Raw genomic sequence first — 25,957 nt, 5'->3', positions numbered from 1 at the left:
CATCCTAGGCAAAGGAGTGTAATGGTTCAGAACAAATATCTCCTGACTGCTAGGAGAGTATCTGTTAGTTCTTGATTGTAGGTCATTTCTGCTTGTGAAGGCCAGCACATAAAAATGTGATACCATATTCATTTGATATTAATAATACTAACTGATGTTTTATAGTGCTTTAAATGTATAAAGCAATGATCATACATTAGCTTTACCAGCACTTAGCCCAGTGCCTGACACATAATGAGCGCTTAACTGACTGAGATTCTTGCCATTACTTTACCAATTTTCATTAGTAAATATACAGAATAAATTTGATCTTTTAAAAAAAATCATTTAGGAATACAGTCTTGAAGGCTCTTTTAAAATGCCCCTGAATTAAAACTCAGTTCAGTGATTATCACTTATCCAACAAGGAATGTTTCTGCCTTTAAAGCCAAGAAAATAGCCTTTGTAGTTTTGCTTGGAGTACAATAGATTTTTTTGCTCAAATGTGATAATAAGCAAAGAGCCTCAGCCCTCTGACTATATGCATGAAATAGAACATCTTTTGGCTAACAGACCAGCATAGGTGTCATGAAGAATTAAGGTCAGAACCTACCTGTGTCTTCTTCTAGTGGTCTAACCATAGAAAAGTCACTAACTTCTCAGAGCCCCAGGCAGGGCTGAGTAACAGAAAAGCTGCTGATCTGCACAAATGGAGAGCTTTTCAGTATTGCAGGGGCTCTCCACACCAATAAAATCATAGATTGAAGCAAACATTCATACCTGCATGCATGTATGCATTATTCTTAGAATGATACAATATCAATGGCATACTATCCCACTGACCTTCAGATCACAGTAACTCATTTACATAATTCTTTAGGGTTTACAAAATATTTTTTCTAACAACAACCCTGTGTGATAGGTAGGATATATATTACCTTCCATTTTACATATGAGGAAAACTATTTCCTAGCAGTGGAGTGATTCACCCAGGATTGTATAGCTACTATGTCAGAAGCAACATTTGAACTAAGGCCTCCTGGTTCTAAATCCACTGTTCTTTCTATTACACCACACTGCTTCTAGGCAAAGTCTACCTTTGAAAAAATGCCCTCTACAAATTTGTAAGAATTCTTCATCTAGGGCAATAAAAGACCTTGGCATAAAAAGAGTCTTGGGCCACAGATGAATTCTTTAAGGGGAATCTGTTGTCTTTTGCCTAGGGTTCTTTGCCCAAACTGAATTCATTTTGATAGATACTTACTAAATAACTAGTAGAGTACCAGGTACTATGACAGGTTCAAAGGCAAAAGTGAGATAACCTCTGCCTTCAAAGAGTTTCTATTCTAAGGAGATACATTATGCTAGACATCTCAAAAGTTTTTAGTTACTAAAGCTTAAAACTACAGACTTTGTGTGCTCTTCGTACTACTATAAGCAACTCAAGAATTTTTTTAGACCAGACTCATTACTCAAATCTCCAAATTTAAGAAAGATACAGACCCAATTTTAGAGTGTCTAAACACTATCTTGGCTTCATTTTTTCAGTTATTTTTATTTCTAGGATTGTAATTTCTTTAATAAGGGTATTCCACTGATTCAGGTCATAAATTTTCAATACCTTAACCAATCTTAAGTTACTTTTGTCAAAAGTATATTCACCTGTGGCGGCTAGGTGGTGCAGTGGATAAAGCACCGGCCCTGGATTCAGGAGGACATGAGTTCAAATCCGACCTCAGACCCTTGACATTTACTAGCTGTGTGACCCTGGGCAAGTCACTTGACCCCAATTGCCTCACCAAAAAAAAAAAAATAGTATATTCACCTAGTGGTCAACCTTTTGGTGATTAATATCTCTCTGTTTACCTAGTCTGGTCCTCTCAGAAAATAAACAATCTCTTACCTACCATCGGACCTGCCGGAGCTCACACATTAGTTAATTTAGACTTCAAGAAACCAAGGTCAATGCTATGCCAAGATGGGGCATTGTCTGGTTCATGACTAGTGAAAAATCCAAGTCTATAATTATGATAAGTCCAGAAGCCTCTGGATAAGATACATTATAATTCTTTAAATCTCATAATTGGACAGAACAATAGCAGTCATCTAGTCCAACCCCCTGGCCTAATATGAAACCCCCCTCCAATACTTCTGACTTGAACTTAGATACACACTGAATTACAAATCTCCTTCACTCGACCAAATCACCACCTGTCTTGAACATAGTTTTAAAAGTACTTTGAGCAAAAAATGGTCACAACAACTTGGGAGTGAAGCATAGACCAAACCTGAAAGTGTCATAGGAGGGCTCAGGGCCACAGATAACACTGAAATTATAAAAGAAGCAATCTCCTACATTTATCCCTCATTTTTAAGGGAAAAAAAATAAATTACCTAGCTGATATTATATAGGAAATAGGGAACATATTTAAAATAAATTAAAACTTTGAAGTTAAGGAAATTTTAAATTGGAATGTGTGTTAGATTGTGGTACCTACTGCCAAAGATACACACATGTTCAAAGATACACACATAAACACACACATGTGTGTGTATCCCAGTTCCATTGGACATTGAAACTACCTAGGCAGAAGCAGGCAGAAAAAAAGGTCACAGAAATGTACCTAGACTAAAAGGGTACCCAATTATGAAAGAAGTATCTTTAACCTGGGGAGGTGAATGTAAGGCCCTAGTGATAAAGAGAAGATCCACAAAATCCTAAATACACTGTGAAGGAACAGTGAACAACTAGACAAGAATTCAATTTCCAATAGGCAAAGTGCTGTAATGACCAACCTACAATGAATATTTTTTTACTCAGTTTAGGGAGAATTTATTCTGACATGCTTTCAGTTTTGCATACAAAGGGAATGAAAAACTAGGATACATTTGATTGACATTTAGTTTACAACCAAATTGGCCTAAATTCATGTATTCTATAAAGAAATGGATGTCTATGATATCACCAATCAACTTTTTCCAGTGTAAATTAATGAAACCCTTTCCATGCCCTGGGAATGCTAATATTTACAGTTTAAATGCCATATTTCAAAATTTAGTTTTTCATTTTTCTTACAATTCAAAAGTATGTGTTACTCAGAGTTATATCATAGTTCCAGTTTCCTATGCCTTGAACATTTTAAGATTAGTTACATATCAGAAAACTGTACTTAAAATGACTATTTTACCTAAAGATAATTAGTCAATGCTTTACTTCCAAATTTAAAGAACAGTAATTCACAGGAGCTATACTACAATGCTATCTTTGGGGACTATGCCACCCTGAGGAACTATCTTAATGTAATGAAGTCTTCTTGGAACTGCAGTAATTGAATTAAATCCCCATTTATGAAACCTGAGACTTAAGACTGAGTTCTCTTCTATAGTAAACACATTATAGTAAGGTTGCTAATTATGGTAGACATTTTAATATTAACTTTTTGCTTCCAGTTTGTTCCTGTCAATTTTCACTACTATGGTTTAAGCATAAAAACACAAAACTTTAATTTCTCTATTAGGTCATGCCAACACTACACTCAGAAAATTACAGTGTGACTAAGGAATGTTTATCAGAATGTATGGTTATCTTCCATGAACAAACCTCAGAAGATTATAATGCACTCCTCCCTTTGTGCTCCAAAGATCCCTCATTTCCCTCAGTGTTCTATTGTGGAACATCATCAGTAAAGATAGTTAATCCCGCATTGACCTTTTTATCATATTGGCCAACACCACCTCTTAGGGCCACAAGATTCTTAAGTTTATTGCCCAGTATATAAAGTTTTACTTCCTTTGCTTTGTCCTAAAATCCCTTTCAAGCTTCAAGCTTTCAAGTGTCTTATTTTTTAATTCTAGGATTTGGTGAATGAATCCCTATTAGAACTTTGTAGGTTTTGATTGCATGGCTCTCACCCTTTGTTCTTCATGTCAAAGATTTCTAATCTTTGTAGTCTGCCCCTCCCTCCCTCCCTCCCCCTCTCTCTCTTCTCTCCTCTCTGACTTCTCTTCTTCTTTTTCTTTTTCTTTTTCTTCTTCTCTTCTTTTCTTCTTCACTTCTTCTTTTTCTTCTCTTCTTCTTTACTCCTTTTTCTCCTTCTTCTCTTCTTTTTCTTCTTCTCCTTCTGAAGGAAAACTGAAGAGTTCATGGTCAATAAGAATATACTAGATAAAAAACATCAATGGTAACAAAGAACAACCTTAAAGGCCAAGTGGTGTAATTTTTCCATTTTATTACCCCAGGCTTCTTAAGAGTCTTTGAAAAATAAACAATCTCTTCTTAAAGTAAAAATGGCACCATAATAAAGAGGGCATTGTGAACATCCACTGGCAATAACATCATTAATACTTTATAACCAAAGACCAGTTCAAAGTTTTGAAGAACAGCTGTGACATTGTTCTGATGGGAACCCATTTAGAACAAGGTTACTCTTGAGACCCTAACTGCTCCCTACAGCACTATTTCTTTCAATATCATATTTTGAAGGAACAATCACCAACCTTAAGCAGGGCATATCTGTCAATGGTTTCACTTCTCCATCCTTCATTTTCTCTTAACCAACAGAAAGGGGTTAATAATTTTGATGTTTCCATAACCAGGAAAACATTAGCCTAGTTATTTATATTAAAAACTAACTAGGGGGCAGCTAGGTGGCGCAGTGGATAGAGCACCGGCCCTGGAGTCAGGAGTACCTGAGTTCAAATCCGGCCTCAGACACTTAACACTTACTAGCTGTGTGACCCTGGGCAAGTCACTTAACCCCAATTGCCTCACTAAAAAAAAAACTAGCTAAAAATGCACCACTTTTCTATATCATTATTATAATGTTTCAGGATAGTTTGGAGATGATCTGCGGATCAGGTGAGAAAGACTGAGAGGTGGTATCAATGATGTTCCATTCTGCAAAATTATTGCCAGAAACTCATACTTTCATTTGAAGCACCTATAAGAAATTTAGCCCTAAGACACAGTATCCAAGAAAACAGTTACAGTCCCTTTCTTAAGTAAATCCTGTATCATTCTAACTATGGCTCCTTTTAAGCAAGCTTTCCCCACTTAGCTGCTATCTTAAAGAGTTGTATGAACCCCTTTATCCAGGTTCTGGGGATCTTTCTGACTTAAAACCATTCCAGAAAGAACAGTGAACAAAGCAGAATAATATAGCAACTGAAGCCAAAACACAAACCTTAAGTTACAGAAATAAGACATGGAGTTTCAACATAAAGCAGGGGTTAACAATAGATAACATACATCAATTTAACTGCCAACTCTGATTATTCCCTTGGGTGAGTTTAGTTAACCTCTCCAAGCCTTAGTTTCTTCACCCGCAAAATGGGCATAATACCTGTCGTATATGTTATCTATAATACCTCACAGGGTTGTTTTGAGAAGAGCATTTTGCACATTTCAATGTAACGTGTATGTATATTTATGAAAGCTATTATTCATAATAATGATGATTACAAAAGGCTTTGGAATCAGAGGCAACAATTATGCTTAAGCTTTTGAAAAACAAAATAGGAAGAGAATGCTGTGTGAGATGTGTTAAAACATTAATTTATAACAAGTCCTTTTCTAAGCAAGTTAAGAGCAAAATACAGTTTGAACAAAGTTTTTTTAATGCAATTGTAGGATGAAGAGGAGGCTGTTAATGAGAAAGAGGCTGATGACTTCTTGCTTGATTTAGATCAGACAGTCCATGATTTTCTGGTAATAAGAGCAGCAGAATACGAAAGCATCCATGAAATGCAGAAGAAGGAAAGAGAGATTCTCTTCAGACCCAGTTCTATTACAGGTATGAGAGATTTCTATTTTGTCTCTCTTGCTTGTTGATCGCTGTCTTGAAAACAAGATATGGATTGTACATAATATAAAAGGACTGCCACTGAATCTATTATTTGCCTACACTCAGGCATTGTCTGACTGTAGATTTAAAATATCTGTCTTACTTTTTAAATATTCATATTCTAAAACCTTACTTGGTAATGTTTTCTAATGTTTTAAAAACACTGTAGCCTGATGGTTCTTTTCTCATTTTAATTAAAGTCTCTCCTATTCAGATATACCAGTCCTCTTCACATTTCTATAGTCATAAATTATTCCAAGCAAGTTTCACTTGAGAAATTAATTTCAGAATCTATTAGAAGCCAAAGGAGAGGTATCCCTAGTTGATGACACTTTAAGAAAGATTTCTTGAAAATTTAATCAACTTTTGTGATTTCAGACAGTAGAAGGGAACATGATGACTTGGAAAAAGGGAATTAGAGCTTGGGAGTGAGTTCAAACTTCAATACATTGATCTGTGAGTCATCTGGGTAGAAGCTATATGTAAAAAGACAGCTCTCGGAGGGAGAAATTGAAGAGAAAGAAAAGAAAGGGGAGGACAGAATTGGGGGAATGCTCATATTTATGGGACATTTGAAGACAGTGAAAAGTGGCAGAAGATGGTAGAATATATCATAAAGGTAAGAGAATAAGTATAGTATAGTTCCATGGAAACAAAGAGAGGAGAGAAGGTAAGGATGGATGTTACACAGGTGAGTCAAGGAGGTCCTTAGGTCAGAGGACTGAGAAAAAAAACCATTGGATGTAACGACTAGGAAGTCCATGTCAAAATCAAAATAGAAGATACACTTAAGAAGTGGGGGCAAAAGCTATATTTAAGGCTTAAAATTGTTGAATGGTAAGTAAATGGAAGATGTAATTATAGAAGGCTCCTGCATTGAATGGGTGATTGAACTAATTAATCACTAATGCTCTTTTTGGTACTCAGGTTCTATGAATGGCAGGACATTGATGGGCATTTACATGGTTGACAGATTTTAGTCTTGACAGATAAGACTTTTGTATATGCTTTCCTAAGATTTAAATAACTGGTGGATATTTTGCTCACAGTTAAGTTAGTAGAAATCTTCATATAAATATAATAAAATGCACATTCAGTTTGAAAGCCTAAATGATTTACAACCTACATGTCTCAAGACCAATGTTTAAGAACAATCAAAGTCCATGCTTGAGGAATTCCTTTTAAAAGAAGTAAAATTACTACAAATGCTTCTGATTTCTAAACTATTTTATCTTTTTCTTTGAAAAATTATTTTCATCTCTTAAAAAAAGGGAAAGGAAAAAAGCCAGAAATATTCATCACCAGATGGTGTGTTACAGTGATTGATTATCATGAGGGAACACTCTTTTCTCAGTCTTTGTGGTTTGAAGTATTTTATCAGCTCAGTTACAAATTCATATTCCTTTCTTCCTCTTGTGACTCCTTTTTCTTAAATCATCTCTGCCTGAAAATTCAGCTGTATAAGAATTCCAATAAATGTAGAATCATGTTAAAAGAATAAAATTTTACTTTTATATGATATGTTGAATCTCAGATATTCAGTAAGCTATAATTTCTTAATCCTTTCAGTGTCCCTTTAGTATAGATTGGTGATTGGAAAAGAATATGTACCCCATTGTGTGAGAAGCTCAGAAAGCTTATAAAGTTAATAATAGTTGTGGGAATGGATAATATCTCTGAGGAGGAAAGTGAGGAGAATGAAGAGAAATCAGAGGACAGTACCTTTGGAAACACCCAGAGAGGAAGGAAACTGAAGTTGGAAAACATCTCTGATGTGAGTGTTATCTTAGAACAATCTCTAAAGGAAGAGAATTTGAAACACAAAGTTTTAGAAATCGATGTTACAATTTGTTTTTACATGTAAGATGGGGAAAATTCTAAATAAATAAATAAAGTTGAAAAGCAAAAAAAAAAAAAAAGAAGAAGAATCTCTAAAGAGAGTTCTTTGTTGTTCCTCCTACACCATTGGATACCTCTGGAGCCCAGCATAAACAAGACCAGAGAGTGGAGTCTGCTTAGGATCTGGGCCAGGCTCCAGGCTAAAGGAATGTCAAGTCAGAAGGGAACACCACACAAGGCTTCTGATTTACTCAAGGGAGCCCTAGAAAGCTTGATTTAATTTGGATCCGAGTTGTTCCTTAAGAGAGTGGAGACACTGTGGAAGAAACTTGAGAGTACAGGGGATGAAGGCAGTTCAGAATCAGCATGGGCTTCCTCTTTGTAGTAGGCTGAAAGAATAACTTAATCTGAAATCATAGACCCAGAGGAAGAGTCTTCCTATTTTTTCGTGACTAATTGGAAAATTTTGAAGGATAGAGCTAGTTTATATCCTTCCTTTTTCCTTTCCCTTTCTCCCAGACCTTTAAATTACTATCCACATATCTCCTAAATCAAAGCAGCAGTCACAGGATTCAGGGCTGTTCTCCAGAGCTTCTCTATGTTACATTAATGTTCTCACAGGCTGTAGTCCCTGAGTTACTAGTATGTAACCGATATAGCACCCAATAGGGGATTTGTGTATTTATCAGGAAACCAGAAGGAGGTGCCATCTGAATGTATGTAAACAGTATCAGTTGTAGCAACATGTTGGTCAAACAAAAAAAGAATCGAAGATCACACCTAGATTGCTGCTCTCACCCCATCCCAAAACAATCACTCACTCATTCATTTGTTCCTTCCTTCTTTCCTTCCTTCAACCATTCATTCATTCATTCATTCATTCTGGAAGTATTTATTAAGACCTTACTATTCCAGGTGCTAAGGGATATACAAAGATAAATAAGCTATGGTTACTGTCCTCAAGAAATTTCAATTCATGTATAACCATATGGAGCAATATTTAAGTGGGAAAAAAACAGAAAACATAACAAATGTCAACAACCTGAAAACACCATGAAGTTCATCTGGTTCCACCCCTTCATCTTACAAATGAGAAAAGTGAGGCATAGAAAGTTAAAGTGACTTACTCAAGGTCACATGGGTAGCATATTGAACATGCAGTGAATTGAACATCTAAATATTTAGGAGGTATGGGATGGGACTTATATAATTTTATATTCTTAATCTATACATTTGTTATATCAGTTCTAGAGAATCAACTTGGAAAAAAACTGTTTTAAAAGAAATAGCAAATCATGTCCCAGATCATCATGATCATCCATGATCATCATGAAATTAAGAATCAGACTAACAATGATAAAAACAATTGGCATTAGGGGTAGCTAGGTGGTGCAGTGGGTAAAGCACCGGCCCTGGAATCAGGAGTACTTGAGTTCAAATCTGGCCTCAGACACCTGACACTTAGTAGCTGTGTGACCCTGGGTGAGTCACTTAACCCCCATTACCCCACCAAAAAAAAAAAACCCACACACAATTGGCATTTATATACTACTTAATGTTTTCAAGTCAATTTTTGCATATAATCTCATTTGTCCTCATGATATGCCTTTACAATATATTATTGTTCCCATTTTTTCAGATGAAGAAACTGATATTTGGAAGAGTTTAATGATTTGCCCTAAGAAATACAAATACTGATCCAGGGATTTGAACTCCTTTCTCCTGATTCTAAATCTATCTCTTTCTACTATACCATACTACCGCTCAATATATTATATCTCTTTAAACAGTTTGAAAAGCACAGTATAATGATTTTTTTTACCACCTAGTGCCTATTTATAAAAAAATTCCTGAAAATATGCAACCAAGGTACCTTGAAGATGAAGGTCTTTACACTGGAGAAAGGCCAATGGTCCCACGAAGTAATCAAAACATTATGGAGAATCGATTGCTGATACAGGAACAAGTAAGTAATCAGTATCCATATAATATAAGCTAATATGTATTACATATTTATATATGAATATATACATGGAATCTCAATAGCAGTCATCATTCCTGGTTTTATATAGATACTGAATTTTGTATGTTTATCTTTTTGCCCATGGGAAGAGTATAGTATTTTAGATATCTAAATAAAGTTGATTTTTATGTCATAATCAAGCTTCCTTTTTTGCATTTTTAAATTCAATTTTATTTTCAGTTCTGAATTTTCTTTTCTTCCCCCTACTCACTGAGAAGGTAAAAACAAAAACAAAAATAAAATCCATTACAAATATGTAGTATTGTGAAACAAATTCTCATATTAGCTATGTCCAAAAAAAAATTATAAAGGAAAAAAAAGAAAGAAAAAATATTCTTCAGTCTGAACTCTTAGTCCACTACCTTTCTATTTGGAAGCAGATAGCATGTTTTATCATGCATGTTTTGGAATTGTGGTTGGTCACTGTGTTGATCAGAGTTATTAAGTCTTTCAAAGTTGACTATCTTTATAGTGTGGTTGTTATTTTTAGAAATTATTCCTCTAGTTTTGCTCGATTCATTTTTCATTAATTCATACAAATCTTTCCAAGTTTCTCTGAAACCATCCCATTCATAGTTTTTTACAGTACAATAGTATTCCATCACATTCAGATGCCATAATTTATTCACCCATTCCCTAATTGTTGGGTATCTCCAAAGTCTTTAATTCTTTGCCACCAAAAAAGAGCTTCTATAAATATTTTTGTACGTATAAGTCTTTTTTGTTTTTATTTTATCTCTTTGGGGTAACAACCTACTGCTGTATCACTGAATCAAAGGGTATACACAGTTTAATAGTTTGGGGGCCATAGTTCCAAATTGCTTTCCTGAATGGTTGGACCATTTCACAACTCCACCAACAATTCATTAAAGTACCTGTTTTCCCACAGCCCATTCAGTATTTGTCATTTCTCTTTTTTGGGTTAATTTTGTCAAGCTGATGGTTGTGAGGTAGTACCTCAGAGGTATTTGAATTTTTGTTTCTCTAATTAATTGTGACAGAGCATTTTTTTTCACATGGCCATTGATAGCTTGGATTTCTTCTGAAAACTGTTCATGTCCTTTGGCCATTTATCAATTGGGAAATAGCTCTTTTTCTTGTAAATTTGATTCTATTCCCTATGCATTTTAGAAATGAGACCTTTCATCAGAGAAACTTTTTTCAGATAATTTTTTCCTAGTTTCCTGCTTCTCTTCTCATTTTAGCTCTTCATTTTATTTAATGCAAAACCTTTTTAATTTTATGTAATCAAAACTGTCCATCTTACCTCCTATGAACCTCTCTAGATCTTGTTCCATCATGAAGTTCTTCCCTATCCACAGATCTTACAAGCAATTTCTTCCATGTTGTACTTGTTTATTGGTTATGTCACCTTTTATGTCTAAATCAGAAGCCCATTTGAATCTTATACAGGGTGAGATATTGGTCTACATGTAGTGTCTGCCAAACTACTCTCTACAATTCTTGCCCCAATATCTGGGATCTTCAAGTTTAGCAAACACTATGCTTCCGTGGTCATTTGCCTATGTCTATTGTATACCTAATCTATTCCACTGACCAATCTCTCTATGTTTTAACCAGTACCCAAGTGTTTTGATGATTACAGCTTTGTAGTTTAGTTTGAGATACGGTATTATTAGGCCCCTTTCCTTTTCTTTTTTTATTGTTCCCCATCATATTCTTGATCTTTTGTTCTTTCATATGAATTTTGTTATTATTTTAATAATTCTGTAAAGTAATCCCTAAATAGTTTTTCAGTATGGTATTGAATAAATGAATTCATTTATATAGTATTGCCATTTTTATTATATTGGCTTAGCCTTGCCATGACCAACCTTTTCTTTATTCTTAATGTTTATTTGGTTAAAATTTAGGAAAAAATACTTTAATGAAAAGGAATACATAGAATACAATAGAATAAACTATACAATAGCATACAATAGAATAGCTTTTTTGAGACCCATCTTTAGGTTCTTGTTCCATTTTTTGTAAAGTTTCATTTGGGAGTAGTAAAAATAGATTACAGATCAGGACTAAAATTTTGATGGGAAAAATACGTGAAGTTTTATTTCTAGGAGAGGAAATACCAAAAATTATGTCATAAGATATGCATGTTTGACATTAAATTGCTCTGGAAATGTTGTCATTTTGCAAATCATTTCCATATTACAGAAATTAAAATGCACTCTCTGTGCTCATCTCACAGGAGAGAAAATGGTTTGGTGATGATGGCAGGATCCTAGCACTCCCCAATCCAATTAAACAGTTTTCTACAAGACCACCAATATTCTCGCCAGAAGAAGGTATAGAAGCAGGACTAGAAACATTATATAAAAAGGTAATAACAGTTTCACATTTTAAGAATATACTAGCCTTAATGTTCCTTCCTGCTAAATATTCAATACTGAGATATTTACTAAGCTCTTACAATGTCTTAAGGCATGATGCATTATAATCATAGAGTTTAAGTGTATAACATATAAATACTCTAAAAGAAAAAATATTAGGGAAGATAATGGAAGGAAGAGATATAATTAACAAGTGTGTTGTACATTTTGCTAAAAAATATATACATACATATATGTATATGTAGATATATATATTTGCATGGTTATAATGCTTGTGAATTTATAGTCTTGTGTGCTTGTTTGTTTCATTTTATATTATTTCATATGAACATTTTTATGAATAGATATATGCCACATGCTTTTCATTTTTAGTAGCACTATTGTTTTAAATATGGTGTAATGGGGGGAAAAAACCACTGGATAGTTAACCATGAGACTCAAGTTCCAGACTCAAGCACCGCCAATTACTGTGTGTTCTTACAAAAATTGCTTAATTGGTATAGGTCTCAGTTGTTGTTGTTTTATCTCTAATATAAGAGTGTTAAAGTTGAGGAATTCTTACATTCTAAATCTATTTAGTGATATAGGCAGATCCTTTTCTGCATCAATTACTTTCTCCAGCCAGGCAGTAGAAATAGAAAATAGACATACAGCCTCTATACTCATAGTCCCTCAGTAAACCAGACTAGGAAAAGTATATAATTTAAAACCCATTCTTTTTTTTGGGGGGGGGGCGGTGAGGCAATTGGGGTTAAGTGACTTACCCAGTGACACACAGCTAATAAGTGTTAAGTTTCTGAGTCCAGATTTGAACTCAGGTCCTCCTGACTCCAAGGCCAGTGCTCTATCCACTGTGCCACCTAGCTGCCCCCCACTCTACTATCTTTTGCCAAGAAAACCCCAAATGAATCATGAAGAGTAAGACATGACTGTAAAACAACTGAACAAAATGCGAGTTGTTGCAAAAGGGTAAGTTTTAAGCTTTACTAACTTCAGAAGTATATTGCTAGAAATCTCCAGAAAGTATTATTTTAAAGGTGTTATATAAAATTTTTAAATATTGACATATTTCTTATTCAACTACCATCTTATGGTCACACATCACTCTAGCTGATTTTCTAACTTTGTAAAAATTTTCATCCACTTCTGCTCAGTGACAGAAAGCATTACATTTGTAATCGTGGTCTTAAAATCTTCCAAAGGACAAGGTTTTGATGCATGCACAACAGTTTTGATTGTGACCCCTACAGGAAACTGTCTAATGAAGACAGATCAGGTAAACGGGGTGGCCTGTAAGTAAGAGCAAGTAGATCTCTTATCTACTGATTCACTAATTGAGAAACTTAGCACATAGGATGCATGAGAGGTTGTCCCATCTTGTCCAAATGATAAATGTATTATTCAAAAATCACAAAATGTGGGCAAAAATATAAATAATTAAACTTTCAAATGATATTTTTGTAAATTTGTAGCATTTGTACTTCTGTAGTTATTAAAGCTTAAAACTGCTCCTGGGATGCACTTTATGTGTGGTAGGATTAGTGGTTTGGGGAAGGGCTTGTATACTCCATACAGTACTAGTTCACCAAATTATATTTTCAGTTTTCTTCTTCATAGCTCAGTTTCTTCAAGACAGTAAAATTTAACTTCTCTTCAGTCAATCATTTAGAGCCTTGAACACCACTCACCAAAGTGCAATTTAAAAAAAAAAATCTGTATATTCTCAGCCCTTTTCTCTCTTCCTTTCCCCCATGGCTCTCTATTATTTCTAGAAAGCTCCTGCTACTTTTAAGGACTTCCCCCAGAATCAATGGTTAGTAATTATTTGGTGCCTCTGTTTCCATTATTTATTTGTACCATAAGGACATTCTCATAGCTCTGCAACTAAGAAAGCAGCAAATTTTTAAAATAATGCCTTCTTCCCTCTACTCCCTGTCTCGGTTCTTTCTCCCCTTAACCTAAAGCATAGAACATATGGTCTACCCTGAAATCTATCTAAATCCTCATCATTATTTGAAAGATGCTTTGTAGAATGAAAAGAACTCTAAACTTAGAATCCCAGCTCTGCCATTAGCTCTTTGGGTTGGAAAAGTCACTTAAATTCTTAAAGCCTTAATTTCCTTCCCTACAAAATGAGGGATTGAACTAGATGACTTCTAAGGTCTTGCCCAGTTCTACATACATATATACATATACATATACATATACATATACATATACATATACATATACATATACATATGTATGTGGAAGGTAGATGTGGATGTATTATGGATGTGGTTTGTGTATATGTGCATTTGTATATGTGTACATGTGTGTGCACATATGTATGTGTATGAGCATGTGCACATGTGTATTCTATATCTGCATGTTTGTGTATGTATGCATATAATCCTTTGCTCTTGTGATCCATATACCTTAAAATGGTTGAAAACTAAACCTGTTTTCCTGGGCAATTGAATGAAATGTCTTGGACCTATAAAAAGACTAAAGAAAACTGACTCTTTGGCAACCATTTCAGGAATCTGGTTGACCAGAATGGAACTTCCTATTCTATTCGTCTTCATATGATCAGAAAAATTCATTATGCATTTGACACATATTATAAGATCTTGATTTCTTCCTATCATTACTATTGAGTTGACATATGGAATTCACTCAAGTATGTGTTTTGGCATTTGTCCCAGCTCTATTAATTTTTCCCCCTTACTTGAGAAAGAGAATGGAAAAAATACTAATGACATCTCTTGTGTTACTAAATCTGAAACTTTTAACAAATGCCACTGAAGATAAAGAACTACAAGAATTGCTTTATATTGGGGAAGGGATTAATTTCAGTTTAGGGGAAAATGCAAATTAATATATCTTGGGAAAAACAACTCAAGAATCTAAGAAAGAAAATAATGGTGAGACTGAGAATAATATTAATCAGTGAGTATAAAATATAGCTCACTACAACTGCTGTTACAACTGTCTAAAAATCCTCCAAAGACTTCTGTTTTCAGAATCCCAGTCCTAAATTGGAGTCCCAATATTTAGACCAATTTCCCATATGTACAAATTTTTCAACTTTCTGATTAACCCAAAGAGAACTTTGATTTCCCAACTGCTTAACATTCTTCATTTTTATATGCTTATTTTTTCTGTTAAGGGTTTGGTAATTTCCTGGTGTTAATGTAGAAGTTTTTATTTTAAACATGCTAGGAAGTATTGTTTTTCCCCGAAAGTAAATACATTGGCAAATATCTGAGGCACTTTACGTACCTACTAGTTTCCTCATGGAACACTTCTGGGACTAGGGTTGGGTTTTTTGTTTTGTTTTGTTTTCCAGTTTTGAATTGGACTAAATAGTCAGTTTCATTTTAATATCAAAACAATATATTTCCTAGATGACATTTCATCCAGGATGAAATTCTCTCTGTCCCAAACCAATCTTTTTTTAACTATAGTTTAGGATTAGATGACCTAAACTCCAGGCTGAGATCACAGCAAATTATTAAAATATTAGGTCATGTAGATTTGGATACAATGAAGTAAAATGTAAGTATCCTAGGTAACCAAATGGAAAAAGAATAAATAGAACACTGATTCTAAAAGTTACTTTAATACACACCTGGAATGCTACAGAATAGGCCTTGAGAACACCACCCAAAAATGTTCCTGTAAAATTTGTAAGCCAGCTATTTAAAAAAAAGCCACCAAACAGGGGAAGTGGAATTATTTTAGTCCAAGTGAGGAATAAATCAGTTAGAGAGGAATGTTTCTGTTTAGTCTGAATTTTGGGATTTATCTGGAGATAGTCCTATAGGAAGTTTAGAAATAATTTAGTTACATGTGGTCATATGCATTTATGAACAGAAAAAAATACATTCGGCAGCTGTATCTTGTAATTGGACATGATTTAATATCTCGAACCCAAATCAAATGTAAGAGAGGATACAATGGAAGATATCTTAACAGAAATATGAAGGTGGTCCCAGGCTACAACTATTTGACATCCATACCAAGTATTAATAAGCAAGTGATCTCTGAATTGCCATAAAACATGGATGTGGATGAAATAGAATCTTTATTGTCATGTTCTTCCCTCCTTGTAAATCCATATGGATGTTAAATTTGTTGTACTAATGGATACAAAGGTCCAATGTAGTTATTTTGGTCTCAACTGACATCCTCAGTAAAGTTTGAGGCAAGGGGAAGAGGGAATGGCCCCAGAACTAGTTTGGAATAAAAGATGATATGGGCTTCCTTGCACATACACTCAGACACACACACGACATACTCACCATAGTTTTATAAACCAAGGTTCAAGGAGAATGTTATGCAACTATGAATTTATATCCTTCCTAATTTATTTCTACAATTCCATTCTTCTTATTTTAATAATGTAAGAATTGGTATTATCCTTGCTTTGGGGGGCACATGATATTAATGGCAATAACCATACGATCATTTAGAGAGAAAGATAAAATAATTCTGAAGTGAGATCAGTTTTGGAAGCATGGGAGGTAAGGTCGGTGAAAAATGAGCTGGATTGGGAGTTTCAAGTTTCATCCTAACTTTTCACATTAAGTCAACTTGCCACTTAATATTCTACATGACCTTGGGTTAGTAACTTTGCATCTTTAGACTTCTGTTTCCTCGTCTGTAAAAGGAGTTGGACTAGGTGACCTCTCAAGTCCTTCCTGGCTCTAAATCTATGAATTTGTGAACTAAAATTACACTCAGAACCCTACATTTATTCATAGCAGCGATCAAATTTTCTAAAGTATTTCTGAAGGTTTTTTGTTAGAAACAAGACTCTTGTGCATTTTTCTTGGCTTGTATATTCTCTAGTCTACTTTCTTATATTATGTAGTTCCTGCATGTGTCTTGGCAGGTAGCCTCTCAAGTATTTTATATTTTCTTTAGTTATGTAAAATGAAAGTTATTTTATTTCTTCCTAATGGATTTTTTATAATACACATACATGCTAGCAGTTTATGCAAGTTTATTTTATATCATGCAATTTTGCTAATGTTAATTATTTAGATTGGTTCACTCTCTAAGGCACTCTAAATAAACCATAATATTCTCTGCAAAAAAGCAATAATTTATTTTTTCTTTGTCTATCCTTTCTTATTTTCTCAATTTCTTTATCTTATTGCTATAAGCAGAACATCTAACACTATATAAAAAATGGATCCCTTTGCTTTACTTCTGATCTTATTGGAAAATCTTCTAGTTTATCCCTATTACACATAATATTGGCTCTTGGTTTTAGATAGATGGATTGTTGTTGTTGTCATTGTTATTGTTCAATTGTGTCCAACCTTACATGACTCCATGAATTTTTTTCTGTGAGGTTTCCTTGGCAAAGATATTGGGGTCTCATTTTACAGATGAGGAACTGAGGCAAATAAGAGAAACATGACTTGTCCAAGGTCACACAGCTAATAAGTATCTGAGGCCATATTTGTACTCAAATTTTCCTAACTCTAGGTCCAGTGTTCTATCCACTGTACCACCTAGCTACCCCTTTAGATAGACACCATGTATCATTATAAGGAAAGATTCACTTACCATGTGCTTTCTAGTGTTTTACTTTTAATTTTTTCTAGTGTTTTTTTTAACAGGAATGGGTCCTATACCTTATTAAAAGCTATTTCCACATCTATTGGCATAACCATATGATTTGTTGTTATTATTACTATGGATAATTGTTGTTCAGCCATTTCAGTTGCATCTGACTCTGTGACTCCATTTGGGGTTTTCTTGGCTGATACTGGAATGGTTTGCCATTTCCTTCTCCAGTTCATTTTACAGATGAGGAAACTGAGGCAAACAGAGTTAAAGACTTTCCCAGGGTCACACAGATAGTAAGTGTCTGAGACCAGATTTTACCTCAGGTCTTTCCTGACTCCAGACCTGGAGCTCTATCTACTGCACCACCTCCTAATATTGAACCAGTGGGAGCTTTCTGTTTGTTTCTAGAGAGTCTGTTTTTCTTTGTGGTTTAGTTCATCTCTTTACTTTCCTCCACATGACCTCTTTCCTATTTAATTTCTTCATGTTGCCTTATACTTTGCTTTAAAAATTGTATGCCTACACCAAAAAAAAAAAAAAGTATGGCCTGTCCCCATTGTCCTTTCCCTAGCTTGACCCTTTTAATGATGTTTTTGTTATTTAATATTTAACCCTTGCTGGATATAGACCTCATAACTTATAAGCCCTTCTTCAAATGTGGTCATTTTTTTCATGCTTCATGATTACTTAAGAGGATATGAACATTTCATATACCAAGAGAGAGAGATGAAGTATACACATCAAGATTTCATAAGATCTATGTCATAGGTATAAATATTTCTCTCACTGATATAGATTATACTCCTTCCTCTCTCCACCTCCGCATTAGTGATAGAGCATGTTGAGGAGTGTCTAAAAAAATTGTCTAATGACAAATTTTCTGGGCAAAGACCTTTCTGAGCTTAGCTAGACCAGTTCTTGGAGGATAGGCACAAAGTTCACCCCTGAATCAGTGCTCAGGGCCTTTCCATCTTGAAGGTCTGACAGAGGCTACTGGTGTAACCCTTAAGAATTCAGGCTCCTTGCCATGCCACAACAAATGATTGGAATTGTACTTTACTGAAGGATTGATTACATAGCAATGACAGGATTCATTATATGAATACAGATAGATATTAATCATATAACCAAAATTTATCATTCTATTTTTAAAAATATCTAATATTATTATTATGGATATACATGCATATAAATAAAATAAGGGGTGTTAGAACATAATGGAGAAGGACCAACCAGCCTCAGAATCTGGAAGACAGCTTCAATTTCTATCTCTGAAACATCTTAACTATGTGACTATGGGTAAGTCATTAGCTTCTTATTGTACAGGCTACCTGTCTGAGACTATATGTTGCAAAGTTGCATTGGATGAAAGAGTCCCCCATACCAGTGAAATTACAGGTGCAATAAAAACATATATAAAATATTTATGTATATCATATGCATAAATAAATATATACATATACATGTATTTTATTTATAGGTAAAAAAGATATACAATTTTATATTTTCTGGGTATAATAAAATTTTATTCCTCTGCTGGTTAATTAGAAAAATATCAAAGATATAAAAGGAATAGGGGACATAATAATAATAATGATAACAATAATAACAGGTCTCATTTATACAGAACTTTAAGGTTTGTAAAGCACTTTATATAACTTACATCATTTGATCCTCAAAACAACCCTGTGAGGTAGGTACTATTATTATCCCCAGTTTACAGATAAGGAAACTGAGACTGAGAGAGGTGACTTTCCAGGGGTCTTAAAGCTACTAAGGTCAGGATTTGAACTCAGGTCTTCCTAAATCCAAGTCCAACATGCTATCCTTTATGCTACCTAGCTGCCTTACATAAAGTTACACATCAGAGTTTATTCTTCATACTCTCATATTGTTTGTTCCCTGGAACTAAGAGTAACTACAGTAAGGGTGAATACCTAATACCTAGCAACTTACTTAGGCAACCCAAGCATTTACCAACTTGTATGTACACAGTATATTGTACAAAAGTCAATTAAATATTTGTCTAGAATATGGTATAGACACAAACAGAGATAATTATCTGGGAAGGTCTTTAACGCACCCCACCCCCTCTTTTTCAGGCAGTCAACTCTGTACGCAATAACCAATACATTGTTGGTTCTGGAGATTCTCTGGGTCAGTTTCAACTGGACATTGACATTTCAGGATTAATATTTACTCATCATCCCTGCTTTAGCCGGGAGCATGTTTTAGCAGCCAAATTGGCTCAGTTATATGATCAATATCTTGCAAGACGTCAGAGGAACAAGACAAAATTTCTCACAGATAAGGTATTTATGATTAGTTCTCTTTTATTAGGCTGGATTTTTAGTGAGTTCAGGTAGATTAAATTCTAACAATAAAATATTTCTTTACAGATTGCCCTTCTTTCTGGGATACTTTATATGAGATCCTTCCTGTATTCAAAAAGCTATACTTGGTTTTCTTTCAGTCCCATGAGTCTCTGATTTACATATATCTTGCTGTGACAACTGTACCATTGATATTTCTAAGTCACACATACACACACACACACACACACACACAAATACTCTACTCTCCTTACCCTGGTTGTATACACATTAAAATGTCAATAGTACTAAATAGATTTTCATGTCCTAGAACAAGGAGGGAATTTAAATTAGAAAAATAGACGTATTTCTCCCCTTTATGATCTCAGTGAAGTCTTGCTCAGAGGCTTAGGAACAGATCAGATGACCTGATGAAGCATACCAAGTTTACAAATGTGGCTCATATTTTGTCTAAGGCTGTCCCAATTTGAGATTAATTTTGTCAATGTTGAATTATTTAGTTCTGTTTTCTCATGGCACTAGACAGTCACCCTGCTTCTTGTGGATAATATTGTTCTCTCAGAAAAAAAAAATGTTCATAACTCAGAACTGTTATTATTTGTTGTTAGCTCAGTGCTCTGAGGAATGCTGTACACACTCTCCCTGATTACACCAAACCCCATGGGTCTGGCCACACAGCTCAAGAAAGCATGAACAAGTATAAATTTGAAATTCGGTGAGTAAAATGTTAACTTGTCATCACTGTTGTTGTTTTTTAATGTTGTAAGGAATTTCTAGACCCTTCCTTTAGATGCAAAAAAAATCTCTTGGCCAATAGAAATAATGAGTCCTGAAAGTCAGCCTCAAGTTCAAAAAGACCTGGGTTCATGTCCCACCTTCAACATGTAATAGGTAAATTGCTTAACCTCCCATAGATCCAGTCCTCTGCCTCTATTTTTATCATAGTGTTTGTCATTTTACAAATCATTAGTCACAATTGCTAATTGGTCCTATGCAAAAAATATGGCACATAAAACTTCAAAACCCCATTTTGCATTTTGTGATTGTATTTTATAAATTATTATTGGGCTAGGTGTTTCTGGCTAATTGGGGAACTAAGCCAAGTTTCTCTAAAATATTGCTTCTTATAAATTAATGGCCATTGCACCAGTTTTAGGCATTAAACATTTATTAAATCATATTAAATGTTAGTAAAGAGTTGACCAGGTGGCATTTAACCCAAGCCAAAACCCCCCCAGTACCATATTGTCTCTACATTACCTATTCTGTACTAAGAGGAGAGTGCTCACCAGTGACAGCCTTCTGTGTCTAGTGTGTGAACCCAGAATGGCGTTTCGCCTCCTGGTCTCAGTCCTTTTTCCTCTTCCAATAGAGGTGGCTCTTACACATTGATCAAAGCTAACTGGCTAACATCATTCAATTTTATTGGTTGATATAACCTGCAAAAACAGATGCCCTGAGGGCAAAGGCACATTCAAATAGGTGTGGTTTTAATTTCCTTACTTCACTGAATTGGTCAGTCTCATCTCTATTGTACCTTTGGACTGGCTTTGGAAGAGACCAGCTAAAGTTTCTGAGTTAACTTTCGAGTGGGGAGGGGGGTCTCCCCAAAAAAACATTATTAATAATTATTTTCTCACATGATAAAGCATGTCCAACCACATAGTCAATTGCTCCAAGCTTTCAACTCTGGGTAAACTTAATTTTTTTCTGCATCTAACAACCAAATTCTCTTCACCTCCCCCTAGACCTCCCAAAAGAGTCTTTAAAAATTTGGTCAGGTTAAGTAACCACCATTCACACCTCTGTAAGCCCTCTTCATTATAATTATAACACACAAAGTCATAAAGGCATAGCTGGTCTTCATATTGCTGTGGATGAGAAGAAGTGGTGGAAGTATTTCAAGGATCTATAATTTCATCCTCTGTGGCCACAGACTGCAAACTCATAACTTAGATGATCTCAGAGTTCTTGCAACTAAATGTTAAACAGTGATGAGATTGCATGAACTGAGAAAGGTTGGTCCTCAATGACAGAAAACATTCCATCACCAAATCCATACTTATAATTGTAGTAACAGTGGTAGAGGTGGTGGTGATAGTAATGATTATTTTATATGACATTTTAAGGTTTGCTAAGCACTTTACATGTTACCTTATTCAATGTTCAAAACAACATGGGGAGGTTGGTGCTATTATTACTGCCATATTATAGATAAGGAACTGAAGGTGAGAGAGAATGAGTGACTTACCTAGGATCACACAGCTAATGAGTGTCTGAGGCAGGATTTAAACTCAGGTTTTCCTGACTCCAAGTCCAACACCCTTTCATTTGGCAAGACCTGCCATGGCTTTGAACTCTGCTAATACAGACTTTGAGGTCCCAAGGTTACCTCCATGGCAAAAGTAGACATGGGAAGAGAATCTCAGTAGAGGAGAAAGGGGAAATATATGTTGCTATAATATATCATTAATACCTTGCTTTATCAAGAGTTCACTCCTCATGTAAATAAGCCATTCAGAACATAACAGAGAACCAAGAAGGGAACTTTAAAAAGACCTTAAGAGTATCTGAAAAAGACTTTCCATTTCATTTAATTACTTGACTCATAAAGAAGCTTTTTGGACTTTATGCAGAATACATTTATTCTTACTTTAGACAAAGTTTAATTACCTGCTTTTCTAGCCCACAGACAATTAGAAACAACAAATCAGAAGGACTGGGGATACTGGAGTCAGTCATACAGATGGGAGCAGTAAGAAGCGACAGTTGGTAGCCTCGTAGGAATGGAAGAGACAGAATAACTATTAGAAGAAGACACAAGAATCCAAAAAGCACAGCAGTCTGGGGCCACTTAGTATAAGAGTAAACAGCCCAAATACCTCAATAACTACTGAAGCCATCACTGTATAACAGCCCAACACAACAAATGATATTCTTAATGGTCATACTGAGTCATCAAGGAAAGGTTAAGTTATGTTTCATAGCTCCGTTAAAGAAGGCAGGGAAACAAAATCTATTTTGGGAAGATTTATATTCAAAATAGTTTAAATGAAAGACAGGCTCTTAAAGTTATCGGGAAATTTCATTAATATGGATCAGTTCATTCCCTTCTGATGTCAGGTAAGTGAAATGTCTCCTTCTCTGGTTTTTCATTTAGGTCTTTGATTCATTTTCATTTTAAATAAACCTTGACAGGAAAAGAATATATAGTGTAGGACAGCAGTCCACTCAAACTTCGTCTTTATCACATGTACTATTGTCTAGTCCATGCCTCTGTTGGCTCTATGTAATATGGTCCATGCTGTGCAGTCAGTATCCAAGTTTGCAAATGACCATTCGCCTATTTCTTAATTTTGTTCCCAATGGGATGATCTGCTTTTCAGTAGTTAAATGTCTGAAATCAAAGTAGACTTTTACTCTTCAACAATTCATGTTAATTTGTGTTTACTTGACTCAAAAATATTCAAATATGTTATAAGGCTAATTTGTGATGGTTGTATGCTCTGCAATTAAATTACTAAACTAAAATCCTTGTCCTGTATTAGGGACAGAACCTGGAACAGTGATTTCATTGCTATAGGGAACTATCAGGTAAGGAAGCTCCCTCCACCAATTCAAAAGCAGAGCCTTCTTTGCATTGCAGAGTTGCCTAGAACACAGAGAGTGATGTGACTTACCCAAGGTCTGGTGCATAATTATTATGCCCCAGAGAAAAGACTTAAACCCAGCTCTTCCTAGCTTCTGTATTATATTATTGAGTGCAATGTTGCAACTTTTTGCCTGTTTAAACCACCAATTAAATGTTTCATTTGCTCAGAACTCTCCTTGAAATCTTTTGGGGGCTTCTGTGATTAAAATTGATAAGAAAAGGAAAAATTGTACATTTAATTTGCAATTGCAAATATTTTACATTGCATTAAAAAAGGAGATAACTACCTAATTATTGAGTGAAAGTGGTATATTGTGATGTATCCTTGGTATATTTTACTATTAGAGGTTACTAATTAATCCCTTGAAAAAAAGTGAATCATGCAAATCTTTACATTGGGAAGTGTAAATCTAATGATCTGGGCCTATAATTTTACCAGTTTGCATAGCTACTTTGCATGGAAACTTCTTCAACAAAGCAACCAACTGCTTATTCACATAATTTCAAAGCAAGCTTGTTTCTTTAATGATGTACAGCTCTAAGAAGAATTCTTAAAGAGTTATACAATACAGCAGAATTCATCATAAACACTATGTCTCTGAACTGAAGGGAATAGAATACAGCCCACTTGAAATTTGTATTATTAATTAGTTATCCTCTTGGTTTGAAATATTTCAACTATCAAATGGAAGAAAGTTCATTTAGCTCCTGTTCTTATTGTTTTTTTTAACTTGGAGGCTTACTTATTCCAGGATAATGTTTCATACATGTGTGTTCTATATATTTTGTAGACAAACACGGAAACTACGTGATGCCGAAGAAGAAAAAGATCGAATATTGCTTAAGACCATGATAAAAGTTTGGAAAGAAATGAAATCCCTTCGAGACTTTCAGAAGTTTACCAACACCCCCATAAAACTATTTTTGAGGAAGTATGTTCTGATCACACATATGCTTCTCAGTAGGCCAGAAACTATTTTTATATATAGTTCAGAGAATGGTCATCGATGGTTAAACCCTTTCAAAATAATGTCAGGGGAATCTCTGGTTTTCTTTTCCTTTCCAGGCTGCATATCAGAAATACTATAAGAATTCTTAATCAGGTACAAGTTAGACTAGCTAGCCTCTGAGACCCCTTCAAGCCCTAAAATTTTTTTTGGTAATATACTATCCCACTTAAATATATTATGTATCAGAAAGCCCATAGGAAGAGTGAAAAATTCAGACATATGATAATAATAATATCTCACATTTTTATAGGACATTATTGTTCACAAAGAATTTTCCTCGCCCCCTGAGGTAGGGACAGCTACTATGCTTCACTCCAATTTATCAATGAGGAAATAGAGGCTCAGAGAGATACAATAATACCATATTGATGTTTTACCTTGGAACACTGATTACTTTATTCTCAAATATACTTATAAAAAAGTTAAAAGGAAAAATATGCTATCTTCTACATAGACATCACAATATGAGGGAGAAAATAAGATATTTTTCATGTTTTTTTTCAAATTTTAAAAACTCTATGCAACCTTCAGCAGAGCACTAGCCCAGGGTTGGAGGGATTTCCTTTTTTGGCCTGAGTTTTGGGTGAATGAAAAGCTTTGGTTGCTCCCATCTCATCCAAGCCACAGAAGCAGTGAAACAACCCTGACAGGTTCTGGGTAGCCCCTACCCAGGAGAGGACAAGGAACAAAAGGAAAGAGATAAAGGGTTCCCCACCACATAGCTGTGTTTAACCCCATGGAAGATCCCTATCTAGCTAACTGTCCCCAAATCTGTGAGCTCCTTAAGAGCAGGGATTGCTCATTTTCCCCTTTCCTTTTAATCCCCAGCACTTAGTGCAGTGCCCAGGACACAGTAGGCTTAATAAATGCTAATTGACCAAATGACAGATTTCTCTGCAGTTTTTCTGTTTTACTCATGCTTTCTCTACCATCTTAGACACAGTATATTTCAGTAACAAAAAATATTCAGAGCTGTTTAAGAAATGCTTTTTATTACCAGTTAAAATAGTGTACCTTTCTCTTCTCTGTCTTTATAATTAAAAAATACTTGTTTACTCTATCCCACCTAAACTGGCAGATTAGAGTGAATGTGTAAGATTTTAGGTTGCATTTAGTATATTAAATGGTGATATATTAAGTCAAAATCTGAAGCCGTGAAATAGTGGGCATTTGCTTTGGGGCATCTAGTAATTGTTAAGTAGAGCTGGATGTCCTTATAAATCCTCCAGGTCTTGAAAGCTCCAGGTGCCCATTCAGAGAAGAGGAAATCCCAGGATGATGGAACTTAACAGATGGATTTGCATTAAGGAAAATAAAACAGGAGTTATTCTGAACCACTTGGAACTTATGGCCCCTACAATAATA

The 25,957-nt window shown here is 34.9% G+C and overlaps 1 protein-coding gene across 1 annotated transcript in view; it reads left to right on the top strand.

Moving 5' to 3' along the window:
• CC2D2A (coiled-coil and C2 domain containing 2A) overlaps positions 1-25,957 on the top strand; it is a 139,702-nt gene that overhangs the window by 33,625 nt on the left and 80,120 nt on the right. Inside the window, exons 10-15 of the mRNA XM_043969640.1 lie at positions 5,609-5,771; positions 9,491-9,627; positions 11,891-12,022; positions 19,700-19,909; positions 20,539-20,645; positions 24,374-24,514. Coding sequence (XP_043825575.1) covers positions 5,609-5,771; positions 9,491-9,627; positions 11,891-12,022; positions 19,700-19,909; positions 20,539-20,645; positions 24,374-24,514 — 890 coding nt within the window. The remainder of the gene's footprint in view (positions 1-5,608; positions 5,772-9,490; positions 9,628-11,890; positions 12,023-19,699; positions 19,910-20,538; positions 20,646-24,373; positions 24,515-25,957) is intronic.

Source organism: Dromiciops gliroides, chromosome 6, assembly GCF_019393635.1.
Source record: "Dromiciops gliroides isolate mDroGli1 chromosome 6, mDroGli1.pri, whole genome shotgun sequence".
Taxonomy (NCBI): Eukaryota; Metazoa; Chordata; class Mammalia; order Microbiotheria; family Microbiotheriidae; genus Dromiciops; species Dromiciops gliroides.
The sequence above is the reverse complement of the archived record's forward strand: the minus strand, read 5'-3'. Positions and strand labels throughout refer to the sequence as shown.